The sequence below is a fragment of the Sciurus vulgaris genome, assembly GCF_902686455.1.
Source record: "Sciurus vulgaris genome assembly, chromosome: 3".
Classification (NCBI taxonomy): Eukaryota; Metazoa; Chordata; class Mammalia; order Rodentia; family Sciuridae; genus Sciurus; species Sciurus vulgaris.
The window spans coordinates 124,504,398-124,525,515 of NC_136463.1; the positions used below are offsets into that span (position 1 = coordinate 124,504,398).

General features: G+C 43.7%; 1 protein-coding gene across 5 annotated transcripts in view; it reads left to right on the forward strand.

Moving 5' to 3' along the window:
* The window catches only part of MYO3B (myosin IIIB), a 548,027-nt gene that overhangs the window by 83,716 nt on the left and 443,193 nt on the right, over positions 1-21,118 (forward strand). For all 5 annotated transcript variants that reach the window (XM_079135472.1, XM_079135470.1, XM_079135469.1 and 2 more), the window contains exon 7: positions 7,836-7,981. In XM_079135472.1, the coding sequence (XP_078991598.1) occupies positions 7,836-7,981 (146 nt within the window). The remainder of the gene's footprint in view (positions 1-7,835; positions 7,982-21,118) is intronic.

Consider the following 21,118-nt stretch of genomic DNA (forward strand, 5'->3'; position numbering starts at 1 on the left):
TCAGGGAGGAAAAAGAAATTTCTTTTCCTTCTCACTAGTTTCTTGTGGCTCATGCTTCAGGTATATTGTCTATTTGCTGTGTGACCTTGGATAAGTTACTTAACTTTTCTGAATCTGTCTTTTCACCTGAAGTAATAGTACCTGAACTAATAGGCCACAAAATGTCCTTGATGGTGTTCTGGTGAAGGTGGACCATATCTGGCAGAGGCAAGGGGGAGTAAGGAAGGAGGAGGAAGGGGCAGGAAAGTGAGCAGCTGCAGGAAATCCCTCTGCCTAATGCTTTCATTGACAGGCTCACAAGCTTGGAGTGTGAGGATTACTATGGCTGCATTCACCAAGGATGGGATCTCTTTGGAGGTGGCCTTTATGTTCATGATATGAGGATTCTGAGGACATGGCTCACTCCAGAAGGCAATGGGGAGCCATGGAATTTGCTCCCACTCTGGTCCTGAATCAACCGTGTGACTTTGCAACTAATTTCCACTAGGGACCTCAGTCTCCTTTTCCTTAAAGGGATGGAATTAATGAGTCCTAAGGTCCCTTCAGCATCCAGTGAGGAGTTGATGGAGCAGGGGAGGGCAGAGGATGCACTGGGCCTCCAAGTAAACTTGCTGCTTCCGAGTCCATTGAGTCTTAAGGGCAGGACACAATATCCTTTGACCTGCTGGCTTACCTCCTGCAGAGGAGAGTGGGAAGCTTGGGGAGTACGTGAGTGTCCTCCTAATTCTGAGAAGGCTTTACCACACAAGGAAGGATGAGAGCTGTGTCCTCAGGGCTTCGGGGCATTTGGGTGCTAAAGTCAGTTGTGTGCTGGCCTCAAATCCAGAAAGAGTCCCCTGCCCGCTCCCCCTGCTGAGGTGGGAGTCGGCTCTGTGAGCTCACTCCCTGTGTTTCAATTTGAACCTGGGTTTATTTCTCTAAGGGCTTAAGCTGAATATTACAATCCTGGGAAAAGACTTGTAGAGCACCGCATTTTAATTAGAGACCCTTCTGAAGTTATAAGAACACTATAGTTTAAATTATTTCTGGCAATTTCTCAGTGTACAGAATATAGATTCAACCCTATTCTTAATTTAAGTTTTATGAAAGAAACAACAACAAAAAAATCAATTCCAGTTCATTTAGTCCCCCCTCCTTTTTGGAAAAAAACAAAACAAAACAAACCTAAAAGCTGCAATATCTCTTCCCTGGAAGCCACATTTTATCCTAGCGAGGAGATTTGGCTTGTTTATTCAAGTATCTTGGCTTGTAGCAGTTGAAGATGTTTGCATCTCAAACTATGAAAGATTTTTGCCACCAGAATATTTATCACTGCAGTTTTTGACTCCACAGAAGTTCCATTTTAGAAATCTTTGCAATCAATAACATTTATCAATGATGCTGGGTGAATAGTGTAAGCAAAATTAAGAATCCCATTTGCCTACCTACCTCAGCCCATCTTATTTGCCAGTCTATTGCCTGCACATTGGGGCTCAAGGTCAGCCAAGGATTAATAGCATTAGGTCTATTTGCCTTGCCTCTTATTTAGCTGAATTTAGCTCTTGAGATAACAGCATTTTGCCTGTGTACTTGAATGAAATTTTAATCTCGACCTTTGGTTATTATTTTGGACTGCACAATCAATTCTAGTAAAGGAAGGAACCAGAATATAGAAGCCAAACCTAATTACATTTTAAATGACATTTACCAATATTAGTGGCAAAATAATAACATCTGAAAAGATTTTTCTATTTTAAATTTGATAAATTGTTTTTTAGGAGAACAAAATATATTGTAATGTTATTTGTTTTAAAACATTGGTTAAAATCCCATTATTTGAAGAGTTTTGGGCCCAGTGGCTCTTTGATATATAATCTGATGAACGATTTAAGTTAAATATCTTAGAGAAGTCTAGGTTTCTGAATCCAGGACTATTTCTATCTCTTTTATTCCTGGACAAAACCAGATGTTTGTTTCAGATAAAGAGACTTGGAGACAACAGAAGCTCAAGTCCTGAGAGTCAATTCTTCCTCTAAGAGGCAGAGGGCACCTCTCACCGCTATCTTGGGGTGGGGGGCCTCATCAGTAAGTCCGACTCTTGGTCAAGATTGAAATGGAAGGTTGTGTGCAGTGGTGCACACCTGTAATCCCAGCGGCTCAGGAGGCTGAGGCAGGAGGATCGTGAGTTCAAAGCCAGCCTCAGCAACTCAGCAAGACCCTCTTTCTAAATGGGGATGTGGTTCAATTCCCAGTACAAAAAAAAAAAAAAAAAAAAAATTGAAGTATTGAAATGGAACTGCATTCCTGGGACTTTTCTTGGATTATTGGTGGCTTGAGAAAGCAAAAAGTGCTACCCAAGTTGGATGTGGTGGTGCATGCGCATAATCCCAGCAGTTTAGGAGGCTGAGGCAGGAGGATCATGAGGTCAAAGTCGGCCTCAGCAAAAGTGAGGCTCTAAGCAACTCAGTGAGACCCTGTCTCTAAATAAAATACAAAATAGGGCTGGGGGTGTGGCTCAGTGGTCGAGTCCCCTGAGTTCAATCCTTAGTAACACTTCCCTGAAAAAAACGTGCTACCCAAGCCCCTTGCGTGCAATAGAAAGAGCTCTCCTTGGAAAGGAATTTCTTGCATTCTTCTCCTATCAATCTCATGGGCACCTACTTTTATAACCAAGGCACTTTAACCTGCAGACTTAGATACAGAATCCCAACAGTCAACAGATATCCCTGAAGAAGGACACACACCCTTGAAAGTCAAGGCAAACTTTTCAATATTTATAACTTTAAGACAAAAAACAAATAAAGAAAAAAACTTGCCCCCCTCCTTTTTTATCATAGAAATAGTTCATACTTCTTATAGACATTTTGGAAAATCCAAAAGATCTTCAAGAAGTAAATAAAATAAATATTATCCAGACGCCAATGACCTACTGATAGCTACTGTTGACATTTTGGTACCATAGAAAACATAACTCGTATTTTCATAGGCAATACTTCAAATGAGGCCCACGATTAGGGAGTTGCTCAGTTGGCACAAGAAGAGGAGCGGCAGAGAGATGAGATATGTTGCCAAACATCTCCCAGAGCGAGTCTCTCCAGCCCTAAGGGCTGCTGACTGCTGACTGAGGACAGGGTCTGCCGCCTTCATCAGAGCTCAGCTGGCCATGCCAAGGGAGACAGGGTGGTCCTTTTCAGCAGCTGGGTTATTGGTTGGTGCATTTCCTCATAAGCTCCTGCAGGAGGAGAGGGGCGGTGCCCCCTCTGTGGTCCCTGAGGGCACATTAAGGGGTTTGCATCTATGGAGCTTGTTAGTCAGAAGAAGGCTAAAGCGAACTGTCCCTGCAATCAGAGGCAAGGGCGGGCTAGCCCTTGCTCCAAAGACCAGTTTGAGCTAAGCCATCAGTGAAAACTGGTTTCTTCGTCCTCACTCCTCACCAGGAAGAAAAGTTTTGGGAAGCTGAAGTGGTTACGATCAACATTCGGGGACTTGAGCCCACCTCTGGCTAAAACAGCTATTGGCATAGAGCTTGAAGGCTGCGAGTGCATAGATATTGCTAGTAATCTCGGTCTTAGTGTCTTTCCTCTTCCTAAAATAAGCAACAGAGAAGTCCAAGTGCACCAGAAGAGCCATAAGTTCGCATTTTAAGGTAGGAGCCTGGACATGCTCCATTAAGCACGTCTAAACAATTGCTCTGTCGCAGATGCTGGTGGTTCTTAACGGAGGCATTAGCGCAGCAGCCGGCATCTTTTCAGAGACCTTAAGACCTTCTGCAAAATATTGCGCTAAAATCTCCTCAAGTGTCCATCTACTGTTTGCCTTAGCCAGTTTGCATGGAGATGTTAGCCTCTCGGTTGGAGATCCTTCCCAAGACCACTTACTTGGACATCGCGAAGTCATGGAGTGTTAGAGCCGGAAGGGATGGTGGAGCCCTTCATTCCCACCTCACCACTCTGCAGATCAAGAGAGGTTCTGAGAACACAAGTGATTTGTTTCCACCTGCCTAGGGGAAGGGTCAGACCCTATTTGAACTGCCTGGCAAACTGACTCACCCTTCTGACTTCCAATTTTTGTGAATGGCGCCATCCTTCTCCTGGTCACCCAGGACTGACGCATCCTCTCCCTAACCTCCCACGTTAGATCACACGCCAGACCCCGCTGCTCTTCCCTCAGACTCCCTCTCACGCCCATTCTCTTGCCCCGTCCCACGGCTGCCACCCCAGTCACACTGCTGGGACGGCAGCAAAGGCTCCAGTTCAGGGGACACACACTTGCTCTGGGCACGTCCCCTCCGTGGGGGTGGAGGGCAAGAGAGGATGAGGTTTTGGGTCCTGGCCTGGTGTCAATGCCATCTCAACCCATTACTCTCTACCCCTCTGGTATGACTTAAGGGACCAGGAAAGGTCCCTTTCCTCTGGTCCCAAGGGAGTGTACCCACTTGCCATCCCTGCTCTCCTTCTCAGTGGAGCTTCAGAACAACTGATTCCCAAAGTGCTTTGCGAAGCCTTCTCCTGGGAGAAGAGGAATCAAATGCCATTCGACCATCCCAGCATCCTTATCTCAGCTTTCCTTCACCTAGAGACCAAAAGAATGCAGAGCTGAGATCAGTGATTGTACTTTCCTCTTAAGGAGATAATTGTACACCGTGGTGTTAGATTGACAGGTAATACAAGTCCAGGATGTGTTGGCCTTCAGTCCCGAGGTTTTGACCTTCAGTCAGACGCATCCTCTTAGAGTGCTTCTTCCAATCCCATCACATGCGCCCCCTTGTTTACTCCTGGAAAGGAGCAGTCCTGACAGGAGGATCTCTTCTGAGGAGACGGAATGTAGGCAACAAAAACCTCAAAAAATGGCTTTAGTTTAGTCAAAATCTGAAAGCAAAGCTGATGATTTTAACGAAATAGCCCTTATTATGTGTAGCACTTAATGCATGGAGATGACTTGTTCCCTAGTCTCTCTCTCTGCCTGGATTCCAGTTCTGGCGTGACAGTTCCTAGCTACATGACTCTGGGGAAGCTGCTCAACTTTGCTGTGCCTCAGTTTCTGCAGTGATTAAAGAAGATAATAGCACCTTCTTTATGGAATTATGATGTGATTTTATGGATGTATGTGTGACTTCTCTCCTCAGGGTCTCCTACCTTGACTCCATGGTTACAAAATTATTCCATTAGTGTAATTTTCTGTAATTTCCTTGGAAGGCTGAATTTAAAGAATATGTGATAAGCTGTGTTTTGGAAGAAGAATTTGGCTGACAAATGCTTTCTCATTAATCAGACTGAGCTGAAGATAGTGTCTTCTCTGTAAAGAGAAGTTGAAGCCAGATAAATGTTTTGAATATTTTATGACAACATTCAAAGAGTGTTAGGATGTATCCAGCCCCACATTAGGATGTGTTCTTGGAATGCCCAAGATGGCTAGACCTTGATTTGAATTTCTCCCTGGGAGTCGTACTGTGGATATTGGGCATTTTCATTGTGGTGCTTATCCTACAGTGTTGCCCTCTAACATCATGAACATTTGGAGTCTATATCCTTTATGGGACATGTTAGGACACACTGAGGATATTTACAGTTGTCATAATGTGTCATTTAATTATTAGAGGTGCACTTTATATTCCAACTGGACATAGTGCCTGCTGGGAGAAGGGTAGAGTCTATTTCTCTTTCTCTCACAGGGTCTGACACAACGTCACGAATGAGAACAGTGGACCATCTGCTGATTGATAGCTCTAAAATGACGTTTGTCTCACACTTCTGAAAATGTCATTTCTGAAAGGGAAGGTGTTGAACAGCCTTATCTAGAGCTCTTTATAAATAGTGTAGGTTGTTACCTGATTGGGCTAAGGAAAGTAAGGTCTTTGGGAGCAATGAAATGGCCTCTGGTTCCAAAATCTGATTTACTTGAACTTTAGTTTGAATGCACACTTGAAAATAATGTGTTGAAAGCATGGCAGGATTTTTTGTGATAGGACATTCTGATTAGACAGAGGGGATGGGGCCAGGTCAAGAATGCACGTATATGGAAAAACATTTTCCAGTTGAAAAACCAGCAGAGAAGGAGAGAGGGCAGTCGTGAGAGCAAGAGAACAAGGTCAAGGGCAAGGTGGCCGACACATCTCCTTGGGCCTTGCAAGTCCAAAGAACTGGATGTGGAAGACAGAAGGTGCACTAGTTTTTCTCTCATGCTGTAACCTACGTTTTAGTGACTTAAAACAACATACATCTCTTATTGTCTCAGTCCAGTTTGTGCAGAAAACCTAAGACTGGGTAATGTAAAAAGCAGACAAATGTGCTCCCATAGTTAGGAAATCCAAGATCAAGGTTCTGGCATATGTCTTACCATGTCCCCACGTGGAGGAAGTGGAAGAGAACTTTCCATCAGTGCAAGCTCTCTGTGTCGAAATATTAATCCATTTACGAGTGGAGCCTCGTGACCCAAGCATTTCCCCAAAGGCCCGGCCTCCCGACTCTATTGCAGTGAGGGCTAAGTTTCCAAAACATGAATTCTGGCACACACCTTTAGACCATAGGACTTATCTTCCAGTTCTCTAGGTCAGAAGTCCAGTATGAATCTTAACATCAACTTCTCCATTTGGATGTCTCCCAGATCTCTCAGACTTAAAGCTCCAGATTTGTACCCCAAACCTGCTTCACCTTTGTCTTCCCCCATCCCAGGAAATGCCAATTCTGGAAGTTGCTCACGTCAAACACCTTGGAGTTATCCTCAACTTCTCTTTCTTAGACGCCCCATTCTGCCAATCCAATCGGCTCTACCTTCAAAATTGCACCCATGATCTGATTATTGGCCATCACGCACATCTGGATTCCTGCAGTAGTATTTTTAACTGATTTTTATCTTTCTCTTACGTCCCACTTCAACCCACCCTCAGCACAGCAGCCAGGGTGATCCCGCTGACACATAAGCCAGATCTGCTGCTCCTCTGCTCGCCACAGTCAACTGTCCAGGCTCATTCAGACCAAACGCCAGAGACGTTATGATGGGCTGAGAGGGAAGCCCCACCACCCGGGTCCACCTGATCACCACACACCAACTTCCCACCTGCCCTTACTTAAGGGGGAGTCTGGAAAGCAGATTCCTGGTCAAATGGGGGCATCTCATTCCTCCATGTCCTTTGGCCCCTCTCACCTTCTACACCTGCTGCCATCGTCTCGAGTCTGAGTGTTGGGCCTTTTCCTGTCTGACTCAGAAAGTTGATAGAAAGAGATTCCTCCTTCAGGGGCCAAGGCCACCCTGAGCTCCACCCGGTGATAAGCCCAGGATCATTTTCTGGTCCTGCTACTTCTGTACCCATTCAGACCCATACTGCAGGGGCAGTTGCAAACCAGATGTTGGGGTTTGAAGAGGGGGCAGATGTTCCTAGAAAAGGGGAGCCATGGGTTTATTCCTACTTTCTGTTAACCATTTCAGTCATCCAACATCTTTCTGCCGGGTGGTTTACCCTGCTGGGGATGTTGTGCGGTAGTCAAGAACCTTCAAGGACAGCTGCTCCTTGTTGAATTCAGTAGCTAGAAAGGAGGTAAAGGGTGAACATTTTTCCCTTAAATGATAACAGTGTGGCCATCATGTGGAATCCATTCTGTGCGTCCCCTTGCACTGTTTTTGGTACTTGGATGGTTCGATTCGTGTTTTTTGAACTGAATTGATACATTTTTTTAAAGTTGACGAACATTATCAGATGACAAGTCACAGAAATAAGCCTTAGAATACATACATCTTATCACTGGAATTTAACGTCTGCAGCCAAGGGAACTGAGAAGGGGGCTGAATTTGCCAAGGGACTTTCTAGGACAGTGGAGGTGGCAGGGGTTGATGCATTTTTTCCTGATTTTGTCTCTTAGGTCATTGCTTGTGAGCAGCAGTATGACTCTTCCTATGATGCTCGCTGTGACGTCTGGTCCTTGGGGATCACAGCCATAGAACTGGGGGATGGAGACCCTCCCCTCTTTGACATGCATCCTGTGAAAACGCTCTTTAAGATTCCGAGGTAGGACACAAGATGGCGCTCTTGACTCATTAGTGCTTGTGAAAGCGTCATTAGAAGGATAATAAAGAGTTTTTACGCAATTCCTCTCCAAACCTGAGAAAGCCTGATTGCAAAATATATTTTCTTTTGGGAGAGAAGAAACCAGTGGGGGAGGGGGACACAAAGAAAGGATGTTTTTGAAAGATAACATAACCCAAGGAATGACAGGACCTTGTAACAATTGCATTATTTTCAGCACTCTGATGTTTCTGAGATGCTCGTTTTTTGTGCTTTGCTTGAGAAGAACACAAATGCAATTCAGGATTAAGTAATCTGTCTCAACAGTGGTGTTTTCTTTCTAATTGTGTGCTTTTTCTGGTATTTGGAAAATTTGGGGGGCAAAAAATGCATATCATTTGCTTTATCCACTTGGACCAGCAATGAAATATATCAGAAAAAAATGTTCTATCAATCATATGTTTTATTCTTCATCCCTTAATTTCTGACTCAGTGGGAAATTGTGCTGAAAGGAGGTCTGTTTGGATGGTATTTAAATGCAAGTATATTTTCTATTCTATGTATTCATTAGGAGGTTTGTACATGAGGTTGTCTTTCACTGGAATGGGGCTGATGTATGGCCAGCCCCAGGTTCTAGTTAGAGAAAAAGAAGTTATTCAGGGCTCCATCCGGGTCAGGGGGCAGATTGATAGATAATTTGTACTTTCCACACGCCCCATTCAAAGGAAAGCTCTGGGCAGGCTGGGAGGCATTTAACTGCTGTAACAATACGAACATTGACCTTCCCTTATCTGCACAATCACACAGCTATGGCAGCCTTTAAAAAATTCTCCTGATTGCAATTTGCATTTCTGATTAGGCCTATTTATATGCAGATGAGGCTCTCTGGCGTTCATCATCATAGTGTTATCATTTTTAAACCTAATCCAGATGTGAACAAGCACCAACCACTATTCCAGAAATGGTTTCCACCCAAGTATGGGTTAGTCTTTTTGTTTTTTTTTCAAAATACAAAACCAGGTTACGGTGATTTGAGGAGCAGATGCAGCTCCTGACTTTTTAAATTAATTGTCTGGTGAGCGTTCAAAGGGATGTAAGGATGCAGGACCCAACAGCAGCATTGTGTACAGTAATATGTCAGGAAATGAGAAACAGGGTCCGGAATGATTTGTGTGTGTGGCTTGACTTGTTACAAATGGTTTACCTCTAACTGTTTATTTACTGTGGCAACCTAATCACCCAAGTATCAGGGTTAAGGTGTGGTTTCTGATTAGCAAAATATATGTACTTTTAATAAGAGATCTTCTACCTTGGTTTGTATTTTCTTCCCTGTTTTTAGTATGCATTTGTATACAGACTGACTGTTCAAATATTTCACAAGATGTTAAATGCAAGCGCCACGCGGGTGTTTAAATAGACCCTTCAACTCTAATGACTCCACTTAGTTTGCTTCTGTGCCCAGCTAAGCCTCTGATCTCTAATCATCTCTATTCTCTTGCTCCACTCATCTCTTCCATTTTGGGAGAAGCCTCCAAATCTGGACACAAAATAACTAAGCCCTGGCTGTCTGCCTGGTGCAGGAGGGTCCCAAGAGCAGGCACTTGCAAGAAAAGTGTCCTTATCCCAACTTAGACAGAGGCTGCTTCCCTCCTGGCAAACTGCTGCCCTTTTCTAACTCTTGGTTCCTGTGCAAAGTGATGGATCCGATGAAACCAGGGAATGTCAGCAATAATCGGTCAGCAGATTCTCAGTGCGATTATGTGTGCTCAACATTTGCCATTGTCACAACCCTAATGGGCAGGCTTGACATTCGTGGACAGGAAGGAGGAAGGTTTTAATTTTTTTTGTTAGCATATTTGTATAAATGTGTAGTGTTCCCCCCACCCCAACGGGAACACAGTGGGCTCACCAAGCAATTTGCTTAAAAATTATCCTGTCAATTAGAATTGCATTGTTCTCTTTGAATGTTGTGGATCATTCAAGTATGTGTGTGCACAAATATGTATGTGATTGAGTGTGCATGCATGAGTATATTATTTTAATTTTGAATGCTAAAACTGTATCCCTTCCTCAGAAAAGCTCTTTGATGGAGAATGGAGATAATTAAGCACTTACATATTTTAAAAAGCCTCTCGGATGATTTACATGGGGGTTCTTTCTCTCTCCCCCTCTTCTCCCTCCCCTCTTCCTCTTTTTTGTTTCCTAATAGAGAAAAACAAATGACAAATAATGACAAAAGTCTTCTGATTCCATTTGGCTTCAGAATTACTTCTTTTCTTTTTGAATGTATTTTCAGAGTTCTACAGTTCTTTTCAGTTAAACAATGGAGTCATCTCGGGGTATTCTGGGATCCCGAATCTGTGGTTTTCTCCTCTGAATTTCCTCACCGGCCTCTTCACTGCAACCCTTTACTTACAGGAAAAAAAATTGAGTTCCACTTAAGGGGAAAAAAGAAAACCTTGATTGAGCTGGGTAAGAATTGACTTTCACAAGTTACAAAGGACTTAGGGGCTAATGAAGTCCAGGTTACCTGCAAGGCGAGAGCCTCAGATGTCAACAAAGCCAGCAATTACACAGTTCCCTGGGTAGTGCTGGGAAATATGAAGCAAAACCTGCCTGGTTAATTTGCCTGCACTCGGGTCTCCTTGCACGTCCCCTCCTGCCTCCACCCGCCTCTCCTCTCCCTTGACCTTCACGTTAGAAGATGACACACGGAATAGGAATAATCGTGACCTGTCTTTGAAATACTGCGTGACTCTCAATCTTTCTCCGTCACAAACACCCAGGAATGATCTGCTGATTGGCACAGCATTCACTATTTGCTGAACCTGTCAGTATGTGTCATCTTGTCTAACGCCTTTGCTCCAAAAAAGTCACCCTCTCTGACTGCTGCTGTTCTGTCTGCTGCTGTTTTTCTCCAGGAGTTAGAAGAAAGGAAGAGAATGAAAACCATTTCTCTGAACATCAGTCATCTCCTATGACTCTTTCCTGAGGACTCTTAAAATTCCAAAGGCTTAGGACGGTCTTGCAATGACCCGTATACACTTTTTTTTTTTTTTTTCCCACTGTAAAGGAGATCTGTTTCATAGATAGATTTCTGGAACCAGTAGAGTTAGGAGAAATATACAATTATGTTGGTCTCTTACCATCTAGGTATCTTTCCTTCATGAGAGTCTCGGATACTGACTCTTTCAGCCTTCACAGAGGGGTGTAGGGAGATGGCGTGGACCATGTGGGTACGTGTACTGGTTGGGCACCGGGCACCTCATGGCCTGCCCATTTGCTTGGTGCCAGGTTGCAGCCAACTCTGCCCAGGTTCTCAAGGTAATAAAATAAAAATTCCAACTTCAGGTTGACAATGTCAGATTAAAGTTGGGAGCGGGACAAGGATCCTGGACAGTAGCTGCTCAAAGGCCAGACTGTGTCCTATTCATCTCTATATACTCTAGTCCCCTTGGTCCTCAGCACATAATTCACCAACTAATAAATACAATTTAAGGAAGGACTTTAACTTTTCAGTGTAGAAGCAAAATGTGTGGCTTTGGAGTCAGACTTACTTACTGTTTCCACTTTATTCTTTGTGGGGAAAATGCAGGCTATTTTCAAGATTCCCAACAGACACTCTTGGCTGGAAGCGGATGGGGCGGGCTGGCCTGAACTCTCCAGTCCCTCAAGCCAGCGATAGCACCTGGCTGAGGAGAACTTTCCCTGCAGTGCACAATCTAAGAAAAGGAGACCCGTGATAATCACCACTTCACATTTTGGCTTGTTTCCCTCACTAAATCTAGGTTGTTCAGAGTCATCTCTCCCCAACTCTAGAATTTACTGGCAGATTACCACAAACCGGGTGTCTTAACACAACAGTTCTGGAGGCCAGAAGTCACTGTGCAGGGTCCAGCAGGGCCACACTCCCTCCAAAGCTTCCTTCCTCACCCTTGCATCTTCCTATGGCTCCTATTATTCCTGGGCTTGTGGCAGCATGACTGTCACCTCTGGCTCTGTCTTAACCTGGTCATTTTCTCTGTGTCTCTGGCTCTTCTCTTTTGTCTATTCTATGGACTTTGAATTTAGGACCCATTCTAATCTAGGATGAATCATCTCCAAGGTCTTGCCTTAATCAAGGCCATCTGCAAAGACCCTAATTCCACATGAGTTCACATTCTCAGCTTCTGACAGATGTATCTTTTGGGAGTCACAATTCAACCCACTATACCAACTTTCATGTTTGCCAGGTTCTCTGAGGAACTAATTTTGGGGCAAAATACTAGATGGCCAGCTAAATGATGGTGGGGATAATAATAGTAGTGCCAACTATGGCAGGCACAGCACTTTGTTTCACTGAAAGCATTTCATCCCCACAGAACCTAGGAGGGAGGTGCTGTCAGTGGCCCCTTTTCCAGGTGAGAAAACCTGAAGCCCGTGGAGATTCAGCAGCTGACCCCTGGTCCTGCGCCTAGGGAGGAAACATGATTTGCATCTGAGAAGTCTGACTCCAAAGCCACACATTTTGCTCCTACACTGAAAAGTTAAAGCCCTTCCTTAAATTGTATTTATTAGTTGGTGAATTATGTGCTGAGGACCAAGGGGACTAGAGTATATAGAGATGAATAGGACACAGTCTGGCCTTTGAGCAGCTACTGTCCAGGATCCTTGTCCCGCTCCCAACTTTAATCTGACATTGTCAACTTGAAGTTGGAATTTTTATTAGCATCAATGGTTGCTATCAGTCAGGGAACTGAGGAACAAAAATTAAGAGGGCCATCGTAGATGAGTATAGGACGTCCTTAGCTCCATTTATGACCCAGAACCCAAAAATTCTTCCCTTCTTCAAGCTCCCCTTCAAGCAACTGCCTTTTATTTCCTAATTTAGAACAAGTGTTTAGACAAGTGTTTGAATTAGAGACTTGCAGAACATGTTATGTAAAAGCAGAGAGGTACTTCAGGGTAGCATTCTTGGATTCCAAAAGTTTCTGTCCATCTGATTCTCCTTGCAAACCCCTCCCTGCCAGGTCGGGGCTATTTCTGGTCTCGCCAACGTAGACTCCCCCTTTGCCTTCCTCTTATTTGTTCAAAGGCCAGGTCACCCTGGGTGTTGGGGGAGGTGGAAGACAGTTTCTGCCATCCTAAATGGGAATGCATTTTCTTATGAAAACAGCATTTTAAGTGGCTGTTTAGGAGGAAGCTATATAATAGCTGATGTTCTCTACTTTGGGTGCATTATTGGATTTTTTTTTTTTTCTAGGCTAAAGTTGTGTAGTCTAGTCTGAGAATTTAGACTCTGTTGGGACTTGATACTTATGGGGAAAAAGTACTTTCCAAGTTTTTAAGCTGCCAATTTACAAAGTGCTTTGGAACACAGTCCATTGGGAATTTGGAAGTGTCCACATTCCTTACCCTAGGACATCTTTAACTTTGCCCATCCTAACTCAGGCTTGGGTTGGGTGTGTGAGTTACAAAGATGAACAAGACAGGGTCTTTGCACACAAAAGCTTGTTGTTCTACTGTCCCCTCCCTATATATGGCAAAAATGGAAGGGGCATGATTTGGATGGAGATAAGGAGAGTAAATCAGATTTTGGGAATCCAGGGTGAGGATCCTCTTGGATTGCCCGGATCCTGTGAGCGATGGGGGCTCAGAAGGGCAAGTCACCCCTTGAAACGTTTCTGAGCCTGTTTGAAAGGTCTCCTTAGGGACTCGTGACTACAATTGACTCACATTCTGAAGCACAATCCTTGGGCTGAATTTTCATCTTAAGTAGACTTTTTTTTTTAAGGTAAAGATTCCTTTTGATTTTGATTTTCCTAATTCACAAACCAAGTCATTCCTACTTGGGAAGCACAGCCCCGTCTGCTCCTCAGCTGTAGAGCATGGAGAGGCAGCAGGGAGCCCTGAGTCACCAGTAATTGTCTTACTATTACAGAATTGTCACAGGACATTTTCCCTTAGGGCTATGAAATACAAGGAAAAGAAATTAAAACTAAACTATTGTTGTGGAAGTGTAATGAGTGAGGGGTGGTGGGTGTTTAATGGCACAGTAAGGCTGGATCTGCCCTGGGGACTTTTGGTTTCTCTTCACCAACCTAGGTCACTTAGCTATTGGCCTCTTAAGCAATGAACCTACACAATCCCAGCTTCACTCATAAAGTAAGACGTGCTAGGAGAATTAGCATCATTTAGCATTTATTGAGTGCCTAAATAGCAAAAAAGGTTTTGAAATGCTCTGATAGAAAACCAAGTATCTTTTATGAGTCTTTTTCTTTGGTGGGGAGGGTTTCTAATACGGTTGTTAGTGGTCTGTGGTCCACATCCCTCAGGATACCTTCAGTGTGCATTTCTCCCTGCCCCCCCAACCCTGGCCCCAGGGGCCCTCTTGCAATATCTTCTGTACCAGGTCTAGACACTCCATTTTCTTGGGAGCTCCATAGCTGGAGGCTCCTGGTAGGAATGCCCCAGAAGGCTTCCACTCTGTGGAACATGTTTCCAAATTCCTTTTTAATTTGAGTGGAGCATTTGGGGCTATTAGTTCCTGTGGAGGTACAGCTTGCTGCCCCCCTGAGTCCTGGCAGGCAGGGGCAGTTCAGTTTTGCACAGTTTCATTTGGGGATCAGGTGGCAAAGCAGGAGCATGCCTTCAGGGGCTGCTGGACCCCCTTTGTGCTGAGTGAGAAGCCCAGCCTGCATGCTGAGAAGTCCAACGTGCGTGCGAGAAGGGAAAGACCAAAAATGCGAGGTGTTGACGACCAGCACCGTCCTGTTTCCCCCTCATTACCCTGCTGCCATTAGGCTGGCACCATTCGCTTTGGCTAATTCCAGCTTAGCTTCTAATGACGGACAGATAGGCAAAGAGGATAGGCAAGGGAACAGAGTTCAAAAAGGACTAAAGAGTTGAAGCACCCTGGTTTCTTTTCGAATCCAGAAAACAAACAAACAAATAAAAAAAAAAAAAACCTAGGGACTAAAAGGTGAGGAACAGTTTTAACTGCTTCATGAGCTGGTAGGGGGGTGGGGCAAGACAGTGATGAAGAGATGTGGTGGGAGCCCCCAGAAAAGCCCTGCATAGCTGGATCTATCCATTCCTGGAGAATTCTAGAGTGCAGTGAAGCCAGTGTCATCACAAGGAAAACTGTTGTCATCCAGCATATGTTCTATCAGTTTCTATGGGTAGGTAACAAACTGCCCCCAAACTTAGTTGCTCGGACAGCAATCATTTATGATTTCTCGAAGATCTGTGGGTTCTCCGGGTGGGTCTGCAGCTCTTGGCTGGGCTTACTTGCACATTTGTGGTCTGCTGGGGATTTGGCTGGGGCTGGCTGAGGGTAGGGTGGCATTGGATGGGATAACTTGGCTGCATTCCCTGTGGTTCCTCATCCCCCAGCAGGCTAGCCAGGGTTGTTCTCACATTGGCGACAGGGTTCTGAGCATAGATAAAGGAAGGGGTAGAAAACTGGGCCAGTTTCATAATCACTTTACTGCTGAGTTCTACAGTCGATCTGCCTGAGTTCAATCCAGCAGCATTATATCATCTAGTTGTGTGAATTCGACCAAGTTACTTCATATCTCTGGGGCCCAGGGTCCTCCCCTCTACAATGGGGATGTGACTAGCATCAGCTTCATCGACTTGCTATGAAGAGTTAATGAATGTAAAGTTCCCAGAATAGCATATAGAAAGCAGTTTTTGCTGAGTGCTACCAAAGAAAAAGAGCTCTAGGGTATATTTACATTATGAGGAATTTTTGTATCTTAAGAATTGAAAGCTTCCATTCAAAAAGAACCACCCATGAGAGCAATCATTTGAAAATTCAGCTAATTGATTGATGGATGATCATATCAGGAATGATGAGGGAATGAGGTGGATTTCCCAATAAATCTTTACAACTTACCCTGCATCTGTCTGAAGAACTCTGTCATTAATATCCATTGTGTCAATTCCTTCTTTAGTAGACACACTCCTAAGAGATAGTGACACCTCCCTGCCCCCATACACACTTTTGAATGTTGAGATACGAACTGTCCATTGGGAAGTAAGGCTGGCCTTAGTCCCTACTCGCATTAGGGTGATAATGAATGGGGATGCTGTCATGCTCCCAAGGGTTTTCCTGTCAATTCTCTTCTGTGGTGGCTGTGGGCTTGGTTGATGTGTTATGTGATGAGGACTTGGCTGCCTTCTTCTATAAGGTCCTTTCTGCCCCCTTGGTACATTCAACCTCCTTCAGGGTTCTAGAAATTTCTTTTCCCCAGGTACAGAAATAAGAGCAAGAGTCCTAGGCACAGGATTGTTGACTCAAAATTGAATCATTTTATCACATTTCCTCTATCAAAGCGAATTGTTTTTCCACCAAAGTCTGGAAAGTCTCGTCACTGATCAGGAGGAGACAGAAACCCTAGCCAGGTGAGAGGGTTGTAAGGAGAGTATCTGATTGTTCCACATGAATTTAGGTTTCTTGTCTGGGAGGAACAGCATCCAGATGTGGAGGGAATACACAGGTAAGAACACTGATCTGCTACTACTGATCTTAGAATGATTCTGGACACTAGGACAAGAATTAGAGGAATGGAGAAGGGAGAAAGTTGTTCAGAAGAGGGAAGAAGGCAGAATCTGCAAACCACCATCTGGTGAGCTTCATTTTTATCCTGGAACAAGTACTAAGATCTCCCCTTAGGTTTGTGAATTCTTAGAAGAAAGACCTGTGATCACTAGGACTTATCATGGGTTCACTATAAACAAGGTATCTCAGACTGATTTTCTTGTTTGGTGCGATTGTAAGACTGGTATGAATGGGGACTGTTTTAAACATAATATCTTTAGATTTTAATGTTAGGTAAATGCTACTGTGATATCTTGGTGACTGAGATGGAGAAACATAGGAGCATGGTCGCAGTGAGGGATTCATATCCCAGGGAGGATTGTATTAAGGGGTGCTAAATGACGGTGTCAGTGTGAACACGCTGGGTGGGCAACATTCTGGAGGTCTGAGGCAGGACTCTGCTGACGGTCCTGCCTGCTGAACATTTTCAAATGTCTCATGAATTGTAGGACATTGGTAACCTGTTGGTCACATTCATGGGAGGGGTAGTTGGTATTCTGGATGACAGTCTTGGAATCCCAAAAGGTCATAACTCTCAAAGACAATGGGGTTCTAACAAGCAACTAGAACCCTCAGAAACCCTGGTGAACTGTATAGGCTTAGAGAACTAGGACTTAATAGCCCACAAATGAAAAAATGAATTTAACTGTAGCTATAGACTCCATAGAGGTCAAGCAGAAAGACAACTTTGCATGGCTAAATTGAAGTTTGAAAGAGCAAATACATGCTGCAACTCAAAATTGGTTGTCCTAGTCAGATGGCATGATGGCTTCGTTCTGAGTCAGGGTTGTACAGCAGAGGACTGAAGAAGCCCTAATGATGGGTTTGGTATTCAAGCCTTGGAAAACACTTTCATTTAAGCATGCCTCTTTAAGTGACTCTAGGGCAAATGCCACTAATTTGAACTAAATAGATCTTCACAAAATGGACAGGTGACTGAAAGATTTCTACAAAGACTGAATCTAATTCTAATGCAAACATCAGAGAGCAACCCTAAAAATGACTGAGATGAGGACACTTTTCCTAGGACAAAGCTCTTCATCAACCACATGAGTTTAAGAACAACGGCAAACTAATCATATCTGCCAGGACATCATTAAAAAAGTACAAAATTCCTGTGAAGACTACTGGAGATGTGGATTACATTCACTATTAATGATGAGCCCGCTTCTCTTCCTGAGTGTACTTTGTGCATGAAGTTATTTATATGACCTCTCAAGAGTCATCAGCATTCAGAAGATAAACCTTGACAAATTAAGTGCAAAACATACTGTTTATTTCATTTTATTCAATTTTAAAATTTAGTTACATGTTTATACAATCAATAAGGAAGGAAGTAGTTTGTGCACTCAAAAATTTCTTACTGATAAAGTATCACAATAAAAAATGAAACTCCTGTTCTATACCAGAAGCTTTGGGCCCTAGTTCAGCCTGAAGAACTCTTTTACAACTGCTTGTCCCTTCACAATTTAGTTACTGCTTTATACACAATCTCTTTGAATCCTCTGCAACTCTGATAGGAGGGTTCTGTTCATGTTAGAGTTGAGGACTTGGCTCAGAGTCGTGGTTTGCTCAAAGACAAGTAGTTAATAAAAGCTAGCATCAGAGGGCAAGTTTCCAAAGGGTCTATAAATTCCAGCAGATTGAATACAAAACATACCATTTTAAGAAAAATAGTTGTTATAGGTTGAATTGTGATTCTCAGGAATGATGTCGAACCTCCGCAACTCAGAACATGACCCTGTTTGGAAATAAGGTCTTTATAGAAATAATCAGGTTAAAATGAGGTCATTAGGCTGGGCCTTATGAAAAGGGGTTAATTTGGATCAGAGACAGACACATACAGAGGGAGGACAATGACTTCACAAGTCAAGGAACACCTGGGCCGCCAGAAGGTAGGGGAGGCAAGGAAGGTTTCAGAAGATGAATGGCCTGCTGGCATTTTGACCTTAGACTCCCAGCCTCCAGAACTGCAAGTCAATACATTTCTATGGTTCAAAGTCATCCAGCTTGTGGTATTTTGTTACAGTAGCCCAGGAACGGTCCATAGCTCTGCAAGGGGCCCATGACCTAAAGACATTTAAAACCACTGATATAATCCAGGGAAGCCATAAGCAGAGGAGGAAGCCCAGAGACTGGGAGTGAGCTCTTTATTATTCCCATATGTCCTGACCCCTAAGTTCAATGTCAAGGCAGGAGAAGTGAATTTGAGGAAACTCGATTTGGTGTTGGTCCTGCCTTGGTGGTCCACGATGACCTGGCACAGCTCGCCACTTCCAAGGAACAAATGCAGACAGCATTGCATCCTCACCTGGATGAGGCGCGTGTGTGCCTGGAGATCACAGGTCTCCTCTGGCTCCGCCCTTCCTTCCCTTCCTTCCAAAGTTCATTGGTTGGCAGTTCAGGGTCTATGTAAATGGAAAGAAAAATACCCAACTTTAAATATGTCTACCAAAAAAGAAATAGTTCAGCAGCCTGATAATCATATGTTTTCCAACTAGAACTAGATTTTTAAAAAATCAATGCATCTGGCATAAAATTACAAGTAAGGAATGAATAACCCCAGGGACAAAAGTTTGCCAAATGAGTTTGGCAAAATGCAAGAACTTTCTAATTAAAACTATTTCAGTTCTCTAAGTGCATGTGTATGAATAGTGACCTACTTACAAATGGTCTGGAGGTTGATGCTGGGAACTAATTTTTTCAATCATCTGATAAATATTTGTTGAGCATTTACTATGGTCAGGCACAGTATCAGGTGCAGAGTGAGCCAAACAAAGTATTTGCCCTCGTAGAGCTTACATTCTTAAGGGAGAGAAAATAACAAGCAAACAAACAAATAATATGTAAGGTGATGACAGGTGACTGAAGGAAGAGAAGGTGGGACAAGGGAAATAGAAGGTGGCAGTTGGGGTGGCTTTGCTATTGTATAAGGGGCTGAGGGAAGCCTTCCCTCACAGAGAGAGTCTTCTGGAGGGGGTAAATGAGCAATCCGTGTCTAGAGAAAAGGAACGTGTAAAGGCCTTGGACGGGGAGTGAAGTGGGAACATGATAGGCCCATTTTAAAAAATGAGCCTATCAAGGAGACCAGGGTGGCTAGAACACAGTGAGAACCAGGGAAGTGTTAGGAGATGATGCAAAAGGAAGTGGGGTGGGGGGCAGATTGTATAGGGGCTTACAGGTTACTGTAATGATTTTGGATTTTTCTATAAATAAGATGGGAAGCTGGTTTGGAACAGAAAAGTAACAAGAAGTGACTTCTGTTTAAAGGAATTGTCTGGATGCTGGGTGGAAAATGGAATGCTAGAGAAGGTCTGGTAAGAGTGGAAACAGAGAGGTGTATTGTAAGAGGCTGTCATGGATCCAAGTAAGGAAGAATGGCCCCGTGGACTAAGGTGGAGGAGGTGAGAGGTGGTTAGATTATGGCTATCATTTGAAGGGAGAGCTGACTGGATTGCTTATGGATCAGATGGAGGGTATGAGAGGAGAGAGGACATGCTGAAAATCTCACAGTGTTTGGCTTGAGCAGCTGGAAAACAAGAGTTGCCATTTTTCAAGTTGGGGTTGGTTGTGGGTGGAGCTGACTTGGTGGGGTGCCGCAGGAATCAAGGACTCCATTTCAGACAATAAGTTTGAGATGCAAATTTGTCATCTGAGTAGACAGTGAGTAGGCTGCTGACCCAGGAGTCTGGAGTTCAGCAGAGACATCTAGAGTTGAGATACAAATGTGGGAGTCACCAGCGTCTAGGTGATATCAGTGTCATGGATAAATAGACTTTATCCATAGTGGGTATAGGTAAAGAAGATAGGCTCTCTTCAGAGCAATGCAGGCAAGAAAGATGAAAGAAAGAAAAAAGGAGTTTGAAGAATGGCCAAAGAGAAGAACTTAAAGAGGATACTATTCTGGAAGCCAAGGAAGAAAGGGTGGAGGGCAAGACAATGATCAGGGATATCCAATGCTGCTAATCAATAAGGTGAAGACTAAGACCTGACAAGGTACAGGAAACTAGTGACCCTGTTCAGAGCTATTCTGATGGAGCTATTGGGATAAAAACCAAATTGGAGAAGGTTCCAGGGTGGTGGCGAGATCTCATGCCTGTAATCTCAGCTATTCAGAAAACTGACGCAGGAAGATGACATGTTTGAGGCCAGCCTGGGTAATTTAGCAAGACCCTGTCTCAAAATAAAACAGGTTAGGGATATAGCTCAGTGGCTCAGTAACATGTTCTAAGGTTAGGCATGCATAGACTCAATCCCCAGTACTTCCTAAAAAATAACTCTCTTTTCTAGGGGAGTGGTTATCCTAGTGTTAGGTTAAAAAGGTTGGCACTCTGGAAAGCAGTATGGAGATTCCTTAGAAAACTTGGAATGGAGCCACCATTTAATCCACTTATCCCACTCCTGGGTCTATACGCAAAGGACTTAAAAACAGCATACTGCAGCGATGCAGCCACATCAATGTTTATAGTATTAGCTATGAATAATAGCCAAGTTATGGATCCAGATGAATGGATAAAGAAAATGAGGTACATATAAACAATAAAATATTACTCAGC